The sequence below is a fragment of the Triturus cristatus genome, chromosome 4_2 (assembly GCF_964204655.1).
Source record: "Triturus cristatus chromosome 4_2, aTriCri1.1, whole genome shotgun sequence".
Taxonomy (NCBI): Eukaryota; Metazoa; Chordata; class Amphibia; order Caudata; family Salamandridae; genus Triturus; species Triturus cristatus.
The window spans coordinates 924,384,916-924,404,541 of record NC_140586.1 but is presented as its reverse complement, the minus strand read 5'-3'; the positions used below and the strand labels follow the sequence as shown (position 1 = coordinate 924,404,541).

The 19,626-nt window shown below is 49.1% G+C and overlaps 1 protein-coding gene across 2 annotated transcripts in view; it reads right to left on the bottom strand.

The window, feature by feature from the left end:
• Positions 1-19,626, bottom strand: part of LOC146835421 (complement factor B-like) — a 687,940-nt gene that overhangs the window by 646,079 nt on the left and 22,235 nt on the right. For both annotated transcript variants that reach the window (XM_085602982.1, XM_085602983.1), the window contains exons 2-3: positions 9,186-9,416; positions 6,471-6,656 (exon numbers count right to left, since the gene is read on the bottom strand). In XM_085602982.1, coding sequence (XP_085459108.1) covers positions 6,471-6,656; positions 9,186-9,416 — 417 coding nt within the window. The remainder of the gene's footprint in view (positions 1-6,470; positions 6,657-9,185; positions 9,417-19,626) is intronic.

Sequence of the window (19,626 nt, the reverse complement as noted above, 5' to 3'; positions counted from 1 at the left end):
CGACTAGGTCCTTCCTAGTCAGGCTGGGCAGAGGTTCTCTGGGTCCTCCTACTGCTGGGCAAGATCAGTGTGTTTCACAGGGTCCCTCACTCACTTAAGAGGCAGCACCTAAATCCTGTGACTCTCAGAGGCATAAGTCCCTGGCTAGGCCCTACCGCCTACACTCCTGGTGGATTCTTCCAGCTCTGCTTCACCCCACTGGCCAACTTAACACAAAAGATTCCCTCCCTCTCTTAAGTAGCCCTAGGTCAGGTGACCTCTAGCCAAGGCGGCAAAAGAAAAACCACACCTCCCTTCTAGAAGGTTCCAGCACATTCCAGGAGCTTCCCCACTCTACCTATGGGACAAAAAGGCGGGCTGGAGTCGCAACATTGTTGTGGGGTTCCAGCCAGCTCCTGGCAGCTAGGGTGCTACTATGAAAGACCACTCTGCAGTAGCAGGGGCCTGTGGCAGCCATCTTGGGAGAAGGGAGCACCTGCACCTTAACACTGATTGGCAATGAAAAGGCGCCCGGAGCAGCCGCGGTGCGTCCATTGGGGCGTAGGGGCGTAGCCCCACCAGCCGCGGCTGCCGAAATGTACGTGCTACTATTAATTAAAATAAATGTACGTGCGTGCTTTGTAGTTTGTACGTGCTTAGCACGATATTTATCCGGCGCGCACCCGACTGAATCGCCATCGGGAGTGCGCAGGGGGGGGGCGGTAGTTGGTTTCCCGCAGCCGCATGTATGCTTCGGGCAGCAACTTGCCCGAGCATGCGCATTAAAGCCGGCCCCATTAGCTAGTAGGGGGGGGGGGTGCAGGTTATGCTGGCGGCAGCCCCTGGCAGCAAAAGGGTGACAGGGCGAGCAGTTAGTGTGCCCTCCAAGCCAATCCTGGCGCTGCATGCAGCGCCAGGATTGGCCAGTCACCGCGCAGCACAGCAGGGGCAATCCATATTGGATGCCGAGCGTGGGTGGTTCAGCCGCGCTGCACAATGGCCAATCACTGTCTCTGACTTAATGTAGTCATGCAGTGATTGGCCATTTGCGGCGCGCGGCGCTGTTGGGATCCGGTTCTGCCTGGTGGTAACGGTCGGGTTCACTCCTCGCCTGAGACGCCTCGTGGATTGAAGTCCTTCGATTCTGCCAGCAAGCGAAGGTAAGTAAAAGTCACTGCATACTCCTCTCACTGCGCACGCAGATGTGGACGGACAGAAATGCTGACAGCTGACTTTGGCGGACACATCGCTCCATCCGAACCGAAGGGACCGGGCACTCGGGCAGGACTCCTGGACCGGATCTGGGCCAAACTAGGCCGCGAAGGGATTCACTAATGAAAAAACACAGTAAATAAATAAATTAGAGTAGCGCTCTGTGCAGGAATTTTCAGAAATTCTTGTGCTATTCGGTTAGCAGTTTAAAAAACATGAATAACAGACAGAGGCCTAAAACACAGTAAGACCCTCTCCTGCAGAAGAGGGCAGTGGGGAATGTCGATACTTAGTCCCGTTCCTTTGAAAGCCTTCAGCGCTGGGGAGGAGTCGGTCGGATGTCAGGCGGGCAGGTGTCTAACACGGAACTCGGAATTTTTCTGATTTAATGCACGAACTTTAAGCGGAAGAAGTGGGGAACAGTCAGTGGGCAGAGAAGTTCTCGGTTTGTTTGCGACTTGGTGAAGGCTCTGCCCTGCTCGGGCACTGCCGCCTCTCACTGGCACGCCTCTGCCATCTCATGGCACAGGTCCGTGCCTGCAGGCAGAAGGTTACACAACCGTGATGAGTTATTTGTAAAACTCACGATTCCAAAGGCGGCTTGCATCTTGTTATTATTGGCAAGGGGTCGTGCTTGTGTTTGGAAGGGATTTGAGGAATTTTCATTCCGGCATTCTCCAGCAAAATGACTTTGCAATTGCTCAATATCACACTTTGCAGATTTTTTTAATCAAAACTATGTATGCACCCATTCTTAGCCTTCCAGACCCGCGTTTTGTGTAGCCAAGTCTCGCTGCACAGGTTTGTGTTGCTTTTTAACGCCTTTCAGTTGAACGGGTCTAAAAACGTGTTCAATCCGATGTATTGGTTACTCGGCCAACTGCAGAAAGCTGAGTGAGACCTGGAGCCTAATGTCAGTGTAAGTCAGGGGCGCAACCAGACACGAACTTCGGGGGGAAGGCTAACACTTCCAGCCAGGGCTGACCCTAGCACTGGTCGCACACAGTGCAACAACCCCTCCCCATTTCCTCCTTTTCCATGAATTACCTCTGTACCACACACCAACAGTGCACCTCATCTCTCTATAGCACCTTCCTAACAAACATTTCCTTTTTTATAGCGCTACTCATAGTACACTCACACTCATTTCTGTGACCTGCATGGTACACGTTCTTTGTAGCAGGCACATTTATCCTCTGCACTGTGCGCGTGGCAGGAGTGCCCATGTGAGTGCACTGTGAACGATGCGACAGTGTGAGAGTAGGGTAAGAGGAGTGACTGCTGGATGAGTGAGATGGTGAGGATGTAAGTGCAGAGTGGGATGAATGAATGCATGTTTAGTGATGGACTTGTTTGAGTGAGATTGCAGATTGAGCAGTGAGGGGGACAGGTGGGTGAAGTGCAGCCGTTGCATTAGATGAGCGCCCAGAGTCATCAGGAGAAAGTTGGGCCAACTAGTTGGGAAGGAGGAACGCACCTATGCTAATTTTAGGGGGGCTCTCACTGAACTCAACGACCGGAACTGAAAGTGGTAGGGTCTCCTATAATTAGATGGCGATATAAAGATGGGCGGTGTAAGCTCGGGCCAATCCTGTTTGGAAATCAGTCAAAAATAATTTTTTCGCTATATAAAACAAAAAATAGAAACATCAGTTGTTGGCCTATATATGTAGGAGCCTCCTACATATATAGGCCAACAATAGGAGCGTTGACAGTCTGCCAGACTATGTTTGTGGTCCCAGTAGGGAACTAGCAGCAGGCGGCAGCGCAGAAGCTTAATGTGCCTGCTGCAAAGAACATATATACCTGATGCAGATCACAAAATGCATATGATGTAAATAGGTCAGTGAGGCACTGCTTTTGTCAGAGAGATCCTTTTGTTACTTGCAGTTTCTAAGTTAAAATCCTAACATACAACAGACAGCTATTAATATAAACTGTCATCTAAGAGCTGGATGCAAACTGCAAGGAAAAAATTGGAGCGTTATGTTTTTTCCCCACAGTCTTTGTTTCATTACCCTACTGTTTCAAAAATAAATTGTTATCTTTTCATTTTCAGCACCTGACAACCTGAAACATTACTGCATTTTGGGGCAATTTTCCAGCAAACAACAAGAGGACCCCAACCTCCTTTGCTGCTCTCTCACCCTACCCCGGCTACAACCCAGCAAACACCAGTGTTAAAGGTAAGGAAACTGATGCTATATAATGCTGCTACTTGTTTGTTGAATACAAGTACTTGCGTGGACCTATGTGAAGTGTGTGTACAAAGCTCAGCTCAACCACCCATGGAATAAATACAAAGCTCAGCTCAACCAGAATCACGGTAACAGCGCATTGCGCTGCCTCTTTTATATTCAGTATGTTGTAAGACTGTTTTTCTTCCCCCGCCTTTCCTTGTTTTGTTTCCCTGTTTTCCCCTTGCTTGCCATTCGTTACTCTAGAGTCTAATATTCAGTATGTTGTAAGACTGTTTTTCTTCCCCTGCCTTTCCTTGTTTTGTTTCCCTGTTTTCCCCTTTGCGTGCCATTCGTTACTCTAGAGTCTAATAGAGTCGGAAGGCCGTAGGGGAAGACTGTGGACTTTTCTTCAAGTTCCTGACGCTCCTGCGGAACGAGCCTGGCAACCATTACACTGCTGTGCAACTTCTTCTACTCTTAGAGCTGAGATTTCCATGAGTCTTATAGTCTGAATTCAGCACCTGAGCATAATAGGACAGAATGTATGAAGCTCTGTGGTAATACTGAATAAGGAGCTACCTATGTTATGCCATCTATTAATGTAATAACTGCACTTTCACAATTGCTTTATTAACCTTGCTGCTTTCTCAAATTTGCTTGAAAATGCACGATTTTTCTTCTTTTTTTTCAAAATTTTCTTGGGTGGGGTAACCCCCCCAAACCCCCCTTTTGGGGTTCGGGCACGCTCGCTGCGCTCGCTCGCTACGGTGCTGTATGCTAATTCGTTTGCGCCCCACCACTTTAAAATCTCACCCACCGCCCCTGGCCCGGAGACTTAGTCCAACATAAAAATGAGGGTGGAAAAAATGAGGCACGATACAAAAATAGAAGGGGAGACCACCCTAGGGCTGACAGGTCCAACAGAATATCACCACCATCAATCCCCCTTTGGGCTTGTATTGAAGCGCAGCTGTGCTTTTTGTTTAGGCAAAGACCTGTTGTCGGCATCTAGCATGTCTTATTTTGGAAAGCGGCGACTAAGCAGAATACGCTCCACTTGGTCATGGCCATAATTTTTGCCAAAGTTTTTACAGGATTTAATAGCACGGAGAGCAGGGGTAGGAGACAAAGCCTAAAACCAACCGACCGACCCTTCTCTCGGAGAGGGGCATCCTGGCAACAAAGAAAGCTTTTCAGGAAAGAAGCTCAAAGTACTATTGCATCCGATCTGTGAACGGCTTCTTTTTAATCAATCTGGGCGCCTAAGCAGCCCCTCAATGTACAAGATGGAATACAGATTTCAGTGAGAGCATTTTAGACATTTAACTGTTTTTATACGAGCGCTCCAGTTGCTTCAAGCCGAGTATACGCTAAATTTGAAACAGGAGAAGAAATGGCCGAACACTGTGCATGCATCAGGATGGTAACCCGAGGACAGCCAATTAAAGGCACCGCCCCCAGCCAGCTCCACACTGTCTGCCAGGTTCAGAATTGATCGCGTGGTACACTTGGCTTGATAACAATCATTCCTGACCATGCGGCGCCTACAGAGTTTGTTGCATTGTCTTACTAAACAAGCATTCGCCACCCGCCACCCGCTCCCGGACTCGTATCTACAAAGCGCGGCTGGAAGCTTTTACTTGGGGGCTGCTCTAGCGACTGACGCCTCCCTCCAGGCGGAACTCCGATGGGAGCTCTCCTCCTCCCGCGGCGCGGCTTCGGCAGAGACGGGACTTCCTTCCTCTGTGTCTCGATGACGTGCCTACGAGAGTCCCGGTTGCTAGGCAACCCTCACTGCAACTCGGCTCTTCTGCGATCACGGACCCGGCCTCGGGCAGGCAGCTCGAGTAGCGGCGGTGATTTAAAAGTGAACACGCATCAGTCCTGGAGATCAGGGGCCGGTGGCGATAAAATACCGGCCCTCAGTACTTCACTTCGGTCACAGGCCGGCGGCGGTGATGCACGCAGCGCTCTCGGTGCTCCTGGAGAGTTGATAGGCGTGTAAGCCAGGCAGGTTGCACGACGGCACCAGCGACGTCCTGGGGGGCACATAATTACCCCCAGAGACAGCAGCAGAGCATGGAGGCATGAGGGGGCGGCGAGATTCATCAGACTGTGGAAGGAGGGTTAGGGAGGGATGGAAAGAAAGTAGTCTGCAGTGAAGGGGCCAGTAGCCATGGAAGGATACAAATGACTGACATGGCTGTCATGGGGCGGGACTAACAAGCTTAAAGCGAATCGGAAGGCAGCATTTGTAACCTAAGCCAATAGAGAAGATGGGCTGGAGAGTGGGCGGAGCTTCCAGGAAGCTTCCACACTATAGTGTATACTGCATGCCTCGCAAAGCGATGGCAGCACATTCGTGTTGCAACGCTAGGAGAGACCTAAAAACAGTGGTAATGGTTAAAAAGCATAAGCAAATGTCTCACCAACATTCCAAAAGTATGCCAGACGTGAGTACACGGAAGTTAAATCTTGGGTATGTCTTTATCTGTTATGAGTAGGGTAACTCTGGTTTGGCAGAGACACTGGGAGATATTTCAAAGTGACAGTAATGTAAAATCCGACGTCTCTCACACTCTGGCACACCTCATCAAGGGACTAAAGAAAGCTGACCACATCCCCCTTCACTGAAAGAACCCCTCTGGGTCCCCCTCAAGGCGTCATACCCACCTGAAGCACCTAAAAAGCGATCATAAACAGAAAGTAACCACCTCAGGTGGACAACGCAAGACCAGTGGCTAAGACATGGACAGACTGGAGAGAAACATGTGCGGGAAGAAGAACCAGAAGGCAGCCCTTCTTTGTATGCGCCCCAGAATATGGAATATCACGCCTGCTGACAGCAGGAGCTCACCAGCCCTGTCACAAGCCAAGAAGCAAGGAACAGGCTCCCAGGGCCCACCCTGCCATCTTCTCAGCAAAGTTCAGGACGGTCGGTCCATGGACTCTTGCCTTTTGGTTCAGACTCTGTTGCTACCTAGCTTGGTTGCTGCTACGCCATCGGACCTCTGTTTGTGTTAAATTGTTTAGGTGTCCTCGGCAAAGAAATGCAGTTTATCAAACAGTCTTGAAATCACATGCACATACATTACTTACATCCACCATCGCATATAGTGGTTTCTCCTGACCACTTTCCATTCGGTAAGCATGTCCGGCTGGCAGAGTTGAGGAGTTTGAAGCCCTCAAAACACTCAAACTGCAGAGTGTCCCCAATGCGATAGACGGTTTGCCTGGGGAAGTATGCGCCATCCTCAAAATCCACGGGCGTCGGGCACCGGACTTCTGCATTCACAAAAAAATATAGAAAGACTCATGAACATGAAAAAGAATCAAAAAATATCTTCCATTCTTGGAACATTATCTGAAGCAGTAATTTTTCATCATCTGTAACTAGCTTTAAATATCTCCCCTGCTGTCGAGCTGATGCCTGGCCATGAGCCCTGCCCCGCGGCCATGAGCCCTGTCCCGCGGCCATGAGCCCTGCCCCGCGGCCATGAGCCCTGCCCCGCGGCCATGAGCCCCGCTCCGCGGCCATGAACCCCGCCCGCTGCCATGAGCCCTGCCCCGCGGCCATGAGCCCTGCCCCGCGGCCATGAGCCCTGCCCCGCGGCCATGAGCCCTGTCCCGCGGCCATGAGCCCTGCCCCGCGGCCATGAGCCCTGCCCCGCGGCCATGAGCCCCGCTCCGCGGCCATGAACCCCGCCCGCTGCCATGAGCCCTGCCCCGCGGCCATGAGCCCTGCCCCGCGGCCATGAGCCCTGCCCCGCGGCCATGAGCCCCGCTCCGCGGCCATGAACCCCGCCCGCTGCCATGAGCCCTGCCCCGCGGCCATGAGCCCTGCCCCGCGGCCATGAGCCCCGCTCCGCGGCCATGAACCCCGCCCCGCGGCCATGAGCCCCGCCCCGCGGCCATGAGCCCCGCCCCGCAGTGGGGATTATAGACTGTTGATGATATGGACAAGTACATTGACATTCTTTATTCAGTCAAATAAAAATAGACCATAAAAGCACATGAGGTCTGATACAAATCCATAGTGTCACGATTATAATAATTCAGATTCAGATTGATTTAAAAACAATTAAAAGTGTGATAACATCATTGCGCTTTAAGTCTCCAAATTCATCATATAAAAAGATTAAAAACACACAAACACATATGGACAAGTAGCTGAGAAGGGGGGTCAAAGGAGACTATTGAGTCTTGGGTTTGAAATCAGGGAACTCCTCGATGTTTGCCGGCCTCCAGGGGCTCATTCATCGTCATTATATGGCACCCAGGAAGGAGTCAATGGATTCTACTTTTCAGGACGCGTGTAGGGTGAAGGTGCGGATAGACTATTGTGAGTTCAATGCAGTTGTCTGCAACCATAATATCAAAATCTTAATATCCAATCTACCTGCACGTACATCTCCTCCACAATCTCAACTATTAACATGTTGTCAAGGTATGAAGGCTTGGAGTTAGAATAGTGAATCTGTACTTCCCAATGTTTACCATATGCTGAAAGTTGATGGTGTGGATTCTGTATATGCGTAAATGCCATAGTGGATTCTATTGGTGTATGGTCGCGTGGTCTAAGAAGAGAGAGGGGCTGTTGGCAGCATGGGATGAGTAGATATTGTAGATGAGTATCACTTTTTATTGTGTTTGTCTGATCCCAAAGAGTGATTGTGTTGTTGAAGGTAAGAGTCTGCTAGTGGGTCTTAGTCTGAGGTTCAGCATGGCTCAGAGTCTAAGGAAGGGAGCAGCAGGTGGACATGAGTCCAGAGGAGCTCTGCACCCTCCAGAGATGGGGCAGACTGTTGAAGGGTCACATTGAAGGGAGGCCTCTCTGTGCTGCTGTAGACTCCTGGGCTGAGGGAGAGGCTGCAGTGTGGGACTGAGAGCGATCTGGAGAGCTGCGCTGAACAGGCATGTTTTCATTACTGTCTGGCATGTTGGAAAGGATGGCATGTTAGTGGAAGGCTGTTGGTGGTATTGTATTTTTAGTGCTGTTCTTTATCTTAGTTATCGCCATAAAGTGCGGTGTGGCAGATGGTAGTCACAGTCTCTGGAGATGCAGGAAGGTTCATCGCAGGCATATTCAGAATCAAAAGAGGAAACAATATGAGTCGCTGCCCTTGTAGGTGAGGGACTGTTTCATATGCACTTCAGTAGGGTAATTTCAATAAATAGGATATGGTTAGTTTGGGTAATTGGAAGGTAGTATACGTGGGAAGGAGGCGCATGAGCAGAAGGTGTGAGATGAATGAAGATGCGGCCACCCACAGCACCTTTGACTCTGGGAAAGAGAAGTCATGTGATGGTTTGGACCATGAAGGAAGGTTGATAGTGAGGTGTGTGACAAAGTCTGGGTTTACAAGATTCAGGGCACCGCCTGAAGGAAAGGGATGCAGGGTGGCCCAAACAGGTGAGTGCGATCCTATTTCGCAAATATGGTGTTGGGTTATAGGACATGCACAAAACAGTGGGTCGTGAAAGGTGATTTCTTTAAGAATCTGTTGACATACAAATCCTGATGCAAGAGTGTCACCCCTCTAAGGATTTAGGGAGTGGAGGTGGAGGGGGGATTTATTTTCAACACGATCCGCTGAGGGATCCAGGATTCTTGTGGAGAGGGGAACGCTTCAAGTTAGCCGTCAGTCACGCAGCGATTGTTTGATCAGTGAACAGACATCAACCTGGGTGAAGGAATGAAAGGATGATTGTGGTGTGCACAGCACAGATCCTACAAAGAGCTATGTGACAGAACATATTACAGAGCATGAACCGGTCTTCATGGGAAAGCAACAACACACAGCTGGACTTTACCTTTGCAGATCGCTCTCTCCACAGTCCTCCCATCAGGAGATCTCATCGTTGACCACTTGCCAGCACGGTTGCACGTTCTGCCAAGAACAGGGTGAGGATACATCCCCTCTGGGCAGTTGTACTTCAGTTTTTTCGTCTCTTTACCATCTTGGGATACGAATATGGTATAGTTACCGCCTTTAATCTTAATGCCGGTCGAGCTGCATGGTATGGTAGGCAGCCATTCTGCCCCTGAGGAATTAAAACAATGTTGGTGTAAGAATGCTGGCGAAATCAATGCACTGTTACTAAAAACTCATTACTTGGGCCTTCAAGCCAAAGAGGACTCTAATGGCCTCGTCTAAGCAAGAGGCAGGTCCTTGCCATCTGCCTGAATCAGTGCTGCAGGCCCATTAGTAGCATTTCATTTACAAGCCCTAGCACACTCAGTGCACTTTACTAGGGGTTTATCAGTAAATCAAATATCCAATCATGGATAACCAATCATGATAACAATTTACACAGAGAGCATTTGCACTTTAGCACTGATAAGCAGTGTTAAAGTGCCCAGAGTCCTAAAGCCAACAACAACAGGTCAGGAAAGAATAGGAGGAAGAAGAAAACTGTTTGGGGATAACCCTGCAAAAAGGACCATTTCCAACATTTATTTAAATATTTTATTTCCTATTGACACATTCCAATGTTACAGTGCTTGGTAACTTTCCCTACACTTTCACCAGACCTCTGAGGTCCTTTCAGGCTTCATCACCTATCTGCACGCATGCTATTACGTGCAGCAGGAGAATCCTCTGCTCGCTAGCTGTCCGCCATCTTCATCTTTTGATTGTGTTGCAGTGGGCTTGGAGTAGAATTGTATAAGGTTATCATCTCACTCTTTTTATTGACATCATTGCTTTTGTCATCTGTTACGGCCCTTGGGCTACCACCCACTGGATCGATTACCACCATATTTTCAAGGCAGGTAGAGGTGGAGTGAAGAATTGTGAATCTACACGCACCATTGTATGCTTACGTTGACGGTATGCCGGTAGTCTATATATGTTGATATTATTGACCTTAATACTGTGAAATAGAAGGGATCCAATGAATCCACAAATCCCCAAGATTTGTTTTTATCATCAACGTCTTAAAGATTTTCCAGATCAGACACCCTCCCGCCTTTCCACCTGAGCAGTACAGTTTGTAAATATTACGCCAAGTGGGGACTCCAATGACTGCTTGTAATAGTAACACATTTACTGCATGCGTAACGTAAGAAGTGTTCACTGTTAAAGTCTATTTATGCTACAGTCCAGCCTTACAGATGTAGCCAAGAACTTGTGTAAGTTGAGTTCTCTACTTTATAATATGGGAAGAGGACTGGAGTGCATTATCAAACATGGCGCCTGCCAAGTAATTTAAAGGAATGTGTGTCTGCTGGAAACATGACAGTTCATCAATACAAAGGTAAAACACTCTAAAACATTTGAAATACACTGTGGCATATTTGCAGATGGCAATATAAACACAGGGCCTCCAATGCAGAAGTTATATTTATATTGTGTTTTAAAAACAGAGGACAAAGCAGAGATTTATGTTGATTTTTTTTTGTAGAGCCTTACAGAAAAGTAATACAAGGTTAAGATAGTAAACAACATTTTTGCAAAGTGGACAAAGTTTTTCCATTGAAGGACACTTGACCGAATACCTGTATTTAGGAATAACAGGAGGCCACTGTTTCTCAGCCAGACCATATGCTCCATAGCAGATTCTAAATGGCAGTGCGTTCCTATTGACTTTGGCCAGATCTGCCTGTTCAGGTAGATATACCGTTGCACCATATTTAGTTAGCTTGAGACACGGATGAATGGAATTTGCAAATAATGAACCTGGACATAGGGTTCAATTAAACTTTGATAAACAGCCACCTGTCTTCCTACTCAGCCCTACAAAGTAGGTTGTACAAACCCAGGACATGCCCAACCATGCCTTTCTGGCCAGAGAGGGGCCATAAACACTGAAGTTCAAGCTGTGTATACATTCGCAGTTGTATTTAAATTTGTATAGGATTGTATCCGCAACAAAAACAAAGGAACACCATGCATAAAGGAAGCACTGATGCGGAGACCTGAAGCAGTGACGTGAGTGTGTTATGGGAAGAGACAGAGCACAGAGGCCCATCATTCATGGAGATACAGAGGCCACTAAAGGAATGTGAAGATGACATGAACAGACTTCAAAAACTAAAGAGAAGGGGGGCAGAGAAGGCTGAGGATAAAAGGGCAGCAGAACTCTGGCTGCACAGGGGGGAGGGAGGGGAGATGTGAATAAATACCCGCATGGCGCACCCTGATGGGGGGGGGGGGGGGGGGGTCAGAAGGGATACTGCTTGTGGATAAACTCAGATATGTTAAGGTAGGGAGCACAAAATATCCTTGAATGGGATGTGATGGAGGGAATGTGAGTGAAGGAAAGTTACGTTTTAACAATAAGTCAAAAACCAACCTTGGATTTGTGAATAGAAGTAAAGTACAGGATTGAATGAGTTATTTACACCAGGTGGAAGCATGTCTAAGCCAGAGTCACAAAAGTAAGAGACGCTGTTGTGTCCTGACGCTGTCCTACCCGTATCTCCTTGATACCCTGCCCCCGACAGGGTCACCTACAGCTCCCAAAAGCCATTAATACGAAGCTTTTTGCAGCCAGTCCCACACAGGTGTAGATCCTCATATGTTCCAGCGCTGCCAAGTACCACGCAACACGGGTTAGACTAACACGTTTTAGTGCTGGTGTTCGCATCACCACACTAGCATGCATTAATCATGCATTTACAGAGCTGCTGGACACAGAGGCTCTACTGCTGCAAAAATAATTATTAATAAAGTTGGCCTCGCACACGCTTCAGCGCATGCGGCACAGTTTCAGTTCTGTATATGGGGTCCTATGTCTCGCTGTTATCGAGCACCATTTTAATAATCGTTTTCAGTGTTTACAATTATACACTGACATGTAGTGGCATCAGAGAGAAGTCACCACATTCCTGCTATTTAGATTCTGCGATCTGCACACATTTAGTATTCAAATAAATGCATATTATTTCAAAGATGTATTTTAAAATAGCAGCAGCCCACCTCTCACAGTTGTGTGGATGGGATCCTGTGTGTGTTGACTTAAACAACATTCATAAACAAACAGCAATCGCCTGGATCGACATCATGCGAGTCCGGCGTCTATTGCTCTCCTGGCAGAGGTTGCAGATCATTGGTCCCAACAGTATTTCCTAGAGGTACATTTCACAGAAAATTCTTTCTTGTTAAATTGGGTTGCATTTATGACCATATTAGCTTGAGGTTGAACCTGGTTTAGGAGTAAGGCAACCTTCTATCTGACACATACGGTTAGTTTAAAAACTGTTTTTCTTCTACTATGTTGCCTTTTGAAAGAATACCAATAACGGAATAAAGCTCGAAAACAAAACTCAAACTCTGTACAACATTTTGTGCCGATATAGACAACCCTCCCCACGCAATATGAACATAGCATGCACTTTAATAAATAATCACACAAAAACAGGTTTGCTGGAAAACAGTTTGCTGCAGGTTTATTTCATAGAAGGAGTATGCCAACGTGGTGGGTTCACTTACGGGCGGTCCAAGGGCACGCAGCGGTGACTGACCTAAGCTGCCCTGCCCACCCTGATGAGCCAAACTGCACCATAGCCAACCCAATTGGTGCTACCATTTATATGGGGATTACCCCCCTTAAATACTGTGAACCACCAGTACATGACTTTACTCACGCTTTTCAGGGGCGGAGTGTAACAAGGTAAGCCCCCCGTTGCTCAAGCTTACAACTGCCCGAAGGACTAACGGGGTGCAGACGTTTATCAAGGGTACTGCCATAAAGACTCCAGGGGTTTGGGCACCCCTATTGTGCTCATGACGAGGGTACCTCTATGTGCCAGTCAGCCTCGGGATCGCCCTGTAACTCCGCCTGCAACACAAATTAACAAGTCAACATGTTCCCTACCTCTCCGCGTCCTCCAGCCAGAACGCTGGGTATGCGGTAGGGAGGGAGACAGCGTGACCAGGAGGAATATAATATAATATAAATACCTCGCCCCGACCCATTGGGTGCCGGAAGTGATGCGATCCTGGCGCCGGAATTTGGGTACACCCTAAGAGTCCCCGTGACTAGAGTACAGGGATTAATCAATCATGGGTTTGTTGAGCGCGTCAAGGCGCTGAGGAGAAGGGAAGGTGCGGGTTCCAGTCCATCAAGGAGGAGATCTGCCGAAGAGCCATGTTTTGAGTACTACGAGTATGTGTGCTACAACATGTAGCATAGCAACAATAACAACAATGCCCACAAATAGTTTGCTAATGCATTTTACATGCTAGAAAACATAACCAATTCACAAAAGTGAACTGTGAATGTAAAGGTTAGGCAATGAGACAGGTGATGATTTTGGGGTCCCCCCTAACCTAGGGTGAGGACCAAGCAGATACCTTGAACACAAAGAGCATATCATGCTGGTGAACGATTCCGTGGTGGTCCCTTCCTCCTAGGACCACCCCAAGCACAGTTATGGGCAAAAATACAGTCCCAACCAAAGGCCCTGCAAAGCATTATGGGACAAGATTAGCAGTGGGCAGTGAATATTATAGTGTCCAATATCAAAATAATTCTACAAAAAGCTGCAGTTCAACTAGTCATTACTAGATGTCCCTCACGAGTCAAATGCAAAAGCATTGAAATTATTGTTACATCAAGCTGCAGTACCATTCGTCGTTACTAGATGTCCCTCACGAGTCAAATGCAATAGCATTGAAACCCTTTCATGAAGCTTTTGCATTTGACTCGTGTCGACTCGTGAGGGACATCTAGTAACGACGAATTGGCAATGCGAGCGGTAAGAGGCAGGTGCAGTGTGTGCCCTCCCTTCTGTAATGAGGAGGCAGGGCGCAGCTTGGAGTAGATACAAGGTTGATGTATATTCCATCACATATGAACCGAGGGCCGGGAGCGCACGCCACCTGCGAGCCGCCCCTGCTTTGAACTGAATAACGCTGCCGACAGCCTTGCAGACGGCGTCCACTCACTCCACGAAAACAATACACCACTCAAATGGCAAGTATGTGTACGACTGGCATGCGCCGGCCTGGAGAGATCACACCACCGACCTGTAGGTCTCGTAGCTACACGAGACCAATCACTACACCTGCCCCCGCTACACCTCCCAACACACCCATAGCTTCAAACCAGTGCTTACAACTGCAGTTCATGCCAAATAATTCTTCGGTATGCTCCTTGTTCTGGCTGCCAGCATTCAACCCTTGTTGCTTTCCCTCTCCTACAGATTAGTACAGTAAAGGGCGTAAAACAAAGACATAACAAGCGTTGGCATAGCCAATAGGTCTCGCTTTTGGGACCTTATACGTGTTTAGCCATGCAACAGTTGCATAACTAAATACTTATAAGGTCCAAAAGCGAGACCTATTGGCTATGCCAATGCTTGTTGCAGCTTGTATTGTGGGTTTAATTCCTGGGCGTCTTTTGCTTCTGCCACCCTCAAGTCCTGCCCTTAGCACCAGCCCCAAAATAAAACTGCTGAGTTTAAACTGCCGCTCCCTAGTTAAGCATCATGCTGCTGTCTATGACTTGATACTAGATGAAGCCCCGGATGCCCTTTTCCCAACCGAGACATGGCTGTCTGATGAAAATGTGGCCGAACGGGTCTGGCGCTTCCCCCGGGCTTTAGTGTCAAGCCGCTCAATAGAGGGTCTCGAGGGGGTGGCATTGCAGTCATTTTTAAATCTTCCTATTCAAGCTCCTTTGCGAGGGAGTCCCTCGCAGGATGCGAAGCTGTGCTTTTTGGGATATCTTTCAATGTCAACTATACCTTGTTGGACCTACTGATTTATCGTCCGCTTGGTCCCTCTAAAGAGTTTCGAACGGCTCTTATTGACGCTGTTGGGTCTTTAGCCATGAGAGCTGCACATTTTACCTGTAGGGTAGGTCACATGTGTCTGAGCCTTAGAGGGCCTTCCTCTCACTTCAGGAACCTGTCGTGTAGGTCACATGTGTCTGAGCCTTAGAGGGCCTTCCTCTCACTTCAGGAACCTGTCGTGTAGGTCACATGTGTCTGCGCCTTAGAGGGCCTTCCTCTCACTTCAGGAACTTGTAGTGTAGGTCACATATGTCTGAGCCTTAGAGGGCCTTCCTCTCACTTCAGGAACTTGTAGTGTAGGTCACATATGTCTGAGCCTTAGAGGGCCTTCCTCTCACTTCAGGAACCTGTCGTGTAGGTCACATGTGTCTGAGCCTTAGAGGGCCTTCCTCTCACTTCAGGAACCTGTCGTGTAGGTCACATGTGTCTGAGCCTTAGAGGGCCTTCCTCTCACTTCAGGAACTTGTAGTGTAGGTCACATGTGTCTGAGCCTTAGAGGGCCTTCCTCTCACTTCAGGAACTTGTAGTGTAGGTCACATATGTCTGAGCCTTAGAGGGCCTTCCTCTCACTTCAGGAACTTGTAGTGTAGGTCACATGTGTCTGAGCCTTAGAGGGCCTTCCTCTCACTTCAGGAACTTGTAGTGTAGGTCACATGTGTCTGAGCCTTAGAGGGCCTTCCTCTCACTTCAGGAACCTGTCGTGTAGGTCACATATGTCTGAGTCTTAGAGGGCCTTCCTCTCCCTTCAGGAACCTGTCGTGTAGGTCACATGTGTCTGAGCCTTAGAGGGCCTTCCTCTCACTTCAGGAGCCTGTAGTGTAGGTCACATGTGTCTAAGCCTTAGAGGGCCTTCCTCTCACTTCAGGAACCTGTCGTGTAGGTCACATGTGTCTGAGCCTTAGAGGGCCTTCCTCTCACTTCAGGAACCTGTCGTGTAGGTCACATGTGTCTGAGCCTTAGAGGGCCTTCCTCTCACTTCAGGAACTTGTAGTGTAGGTCACATGTGTCTGAGCCTTAGAGGGCCTTCCTCTCACTTCAGGAACTTGTAGTGTAGGTCACATGTGTCTGAGCCTTAGAGGGCCTTCCTCTCACTTCAGGAACCTGTCGTGTAGGTCACATGTGTCTGAGCCTTAGAGGGCCTTCCTCTCACTTCAGGAACCTGTCGTGTAGGTCACATGTGTCTGAGCCTTAGAGGGCCTTCCTCTCACTTCAGGAACCTGTCGTGTAGGTCACATGTGTCTGAGCCTTAGAGGGCCTTCCTCTCACTTCAGGAACGTGTCGTGTAGGTCACATGTGTCTGAGCCTTAGAGGGCCTTCCTCTCACTTCAGGAACCTGTCGTGTAGGTCACATGTGTCTGAGCCTTAGAGGGCCTTCCTCTCACTTCAGGAACCTGTCGTGTAGGTCACATGTGTCTGAGCCTTAGAGGGCCTTCCTCTCACTTCAGGAACGTGTCGTGTAGGTCACATGTGTCTGAGCCTTAGAGGGCCTTCCTCTCACTTCAGGAACCTGTCGTTTAGGTCACATGTGTCTGAGCCTTAGAGGGCCTTCCTCTCACTTCAGGAACCTGTCGTTTAGGTCACATGTGTCTGAGCCTTAGAGGGCCTTCCTCTCACTTCAGGAACCTGTCGTGTAGGTCACATGTGTCTGAGCCTTAGAGGGCCTTCCTCTCACTTCAGGAACCTGTCGTGTAGGTCACATGTGTCTGAGCCTAAGAGGGCCTTCCTCTCACTTCAGGAACCTGTCGTTTAGGTCACATGTGTCTGAGCCTTAGAGGGCCTTCCTCTCACTTCAGGAACCTGTCGTGTAGGTCACATGTGTCTGAGCCTTAGAGGGCCTTCCTCTCACTTCAGGAACCTGTCGTGTAGGTCACATGTGTCTGAGCCTTAGAGGGCCTTCCTCTCACTTCAGGAACCTGTCGTGTAGGTCACATGTGTCTGAGCCTTAGAGGGCCTTCCTTTCACTTCAGGAACCTGTCGTTTAGGTCACATGTGTCTGAGCCTTAGAGGGCCTTCCTCTCACTTCAGGAACCTGTCGTGTAGGTCACATGTGTCCGAGCCTTAGAGGGCCTTCCTCTCACTTCAGGAACCTGTCGTGTAGGTCACATGTGTCCGAGCCTTAGAGGGCCTTCCTCTCCCTTCAGGAACCTGTCGTGTAGGTCACATGTGTCCGAGCCTTAGAGGGCCTTCCTCTCACTTCAGGAACCTGTCATGTAGGTCACATGTGTCTGAGTCTTAGAGGGCCTTCCTCTCACTTCAGGAACCTGTCGTGTAGGTCACATGTGTCTGAGCCTTAGAGGGCCTTCCTCTCCCTTCAGGAACCTGTCGTGTAGGTCACATGTGTCTGAGCCTTAGAGGGCCTTCCTCTCACTTCAGGAACCTGTCGTGAAGGTCACATGTGTCTGAGTCTTAGAGGGCCTTCCTCTCACTTCAGGAACCTGTCGTGTAGGTCACATGTGTCTGAGCCTTAGAGGGCCTTCCTCTCCCTTCAGGAACCTGTCGTGTAGGTCACATGTGTCTGAGCCTTAGAGGGCCTTCCTCTCACTTCAGGAACCTGTCGTGAAGGAGAGGGCCTTCCTCTCACTTCAGGAACCTGTCGTGTAGGTCACATGTGTCTGAGCCTTAGAGGGCCTTCCTCTCACTTCAGGAACCTGTCGTGTAGGTCACATGTGTCTGAGCCTTAGAGGGCCTTCCTCTCACTTCAGGAACCTGTCGTGTAGGTCCCATGTGTCTGAGCCTTAGAGGGCCTTCCTCTCACTTCAGGAACCTGTCGTGTAGGTCACATGTGTCTGAGCCTTAGAGGTCCTTCCTCTCACTTCAGGAACCTGTCGTGTAGGTCACATGTGTCTGAGCCTTAGAGGGCCTTCCTCTCACTTCAGGAACCTGTCGTGTAGGTCACATGTGTCTGAGCCTTAGAGGGCCTTCCTCTCACTTCAGGAACCTGTCGTGTAGGTCACATGTGTCTGAGCCTTAGAGGGCCTTCCTCTCACTTCAGGAACCTGTTGTGTAGGTCACATGTGTCTGAGCCTTAGAGGGCCTTCCTCTCACTTCAGGAACCTGTCGTGTAGGTCACATGTGTCTGAGCCTTAGAGGGCCTTCCTCTCACTTCAGGAACCTGTCGTGTAGGTCACATGTGTCTGAGCCTTAGAGGGCCTTCCTCTCACTTCAGGAACCTGTAGTGTAGGTCACATGTGTCCGAGCCTTAGAGGGCCTTCCTCTCCCTTCAGGAACCTGTCGTGTAGGTCACATGTGTCCGAGCCTTAGAGGGCCTTCCTCTCCCTTCAGGAACCTGTCGTGTAGGTCACATGTGTCTGAGCCTTAGAGGGCCTTCCTCTCCCTTCAGGAACGTGTCGTGTAGGATGCTTGTCATGTCCTGCGCCCACAGGAACATTCGCGAGGGATTGTGATCTGAAGATAAGTGTAATCTTCACCCTGATCCAAGGATCCCCAGTGGACAGAGTGGGCGCCTTGGAGGCCACTGGGGCCAGATTGAAGGAACAGCCTATGTACAGGTGCCTGAGGTTTGAGACACAACGAGGTCCCTTGATAAGCTGCGGGACACGTGGCATACTAAACTTGAAGGAAGGCAAACCTCTCCCCTGACTGGGTCTAGTAACCGTATCATGGCACTGAGGCCTCTATGGACTGGTACTTTGAGCCCCCATTGACTAGGGATGCTGTGCAGTGTTCTAGTGCCAGTCACCCCATTAGCAGTATGGCTGGGATGCCATTCATAACTGGATACTGGGTTTGTTGGGCTGCAGCATAGACATGCAGTCCTAGCTCAGACAATCCTTCCTATCCTCCCTAACACCAGAGAGGATGATGGGGATTTGGGGAGTGGATGTGGCCTTACAGCTAGAGCGGTAAACCTCAACACTGGGGAACCGGGTTCGAGTCTTGGCAGGAACGCTCAACATCCTGTGATTCTGGCCAAATCCCTTAATCTCCCTGTGCCTAAAAGAAAATGAATGTTTCCGCGTGTAAGCAACTGGTGCTAATGTAAAGCGCTCCGATACCTTCGGGTCAAGTTCACGCTATATAAATCTCTGGGGGGAAAAAAACCCAGAGCTGCTAAAATACCAAGGCATGGGCAGATAGACCAGAGCCCTGGAAGCTAGAGTTTAGCGTTCAGCCTGCTCTAATATACCCCGCTGTATAGCTGCAGAATCAGAGTTTATTGGCATCTGACATGCCACAACGCCTGAGGAATTCGGGGTCTGAAAAGTCTCTGTGATCCCTCCCATATACTAAAGGTGTTCACTTGTTAAGAGAATTGTAGCCAAACAACAAATTTTAAACGAGGGTCAAAATAAGGGACTTGGTTTAAGGACTGAAACACCTCCAATCCCAAATAGACACAATGAAACCAGCAGAAGGTGCACAGTCCGTGGCAGAACAGAATAGCAAAACAATAGTTAATGTAGAGAAACGCAGGAGATCCTACAAGTAATTGGGGCAACCCCTCACAGGAGATAGGAGTCCATCAGCCCACCCTTATTGGCGGAGCATCGT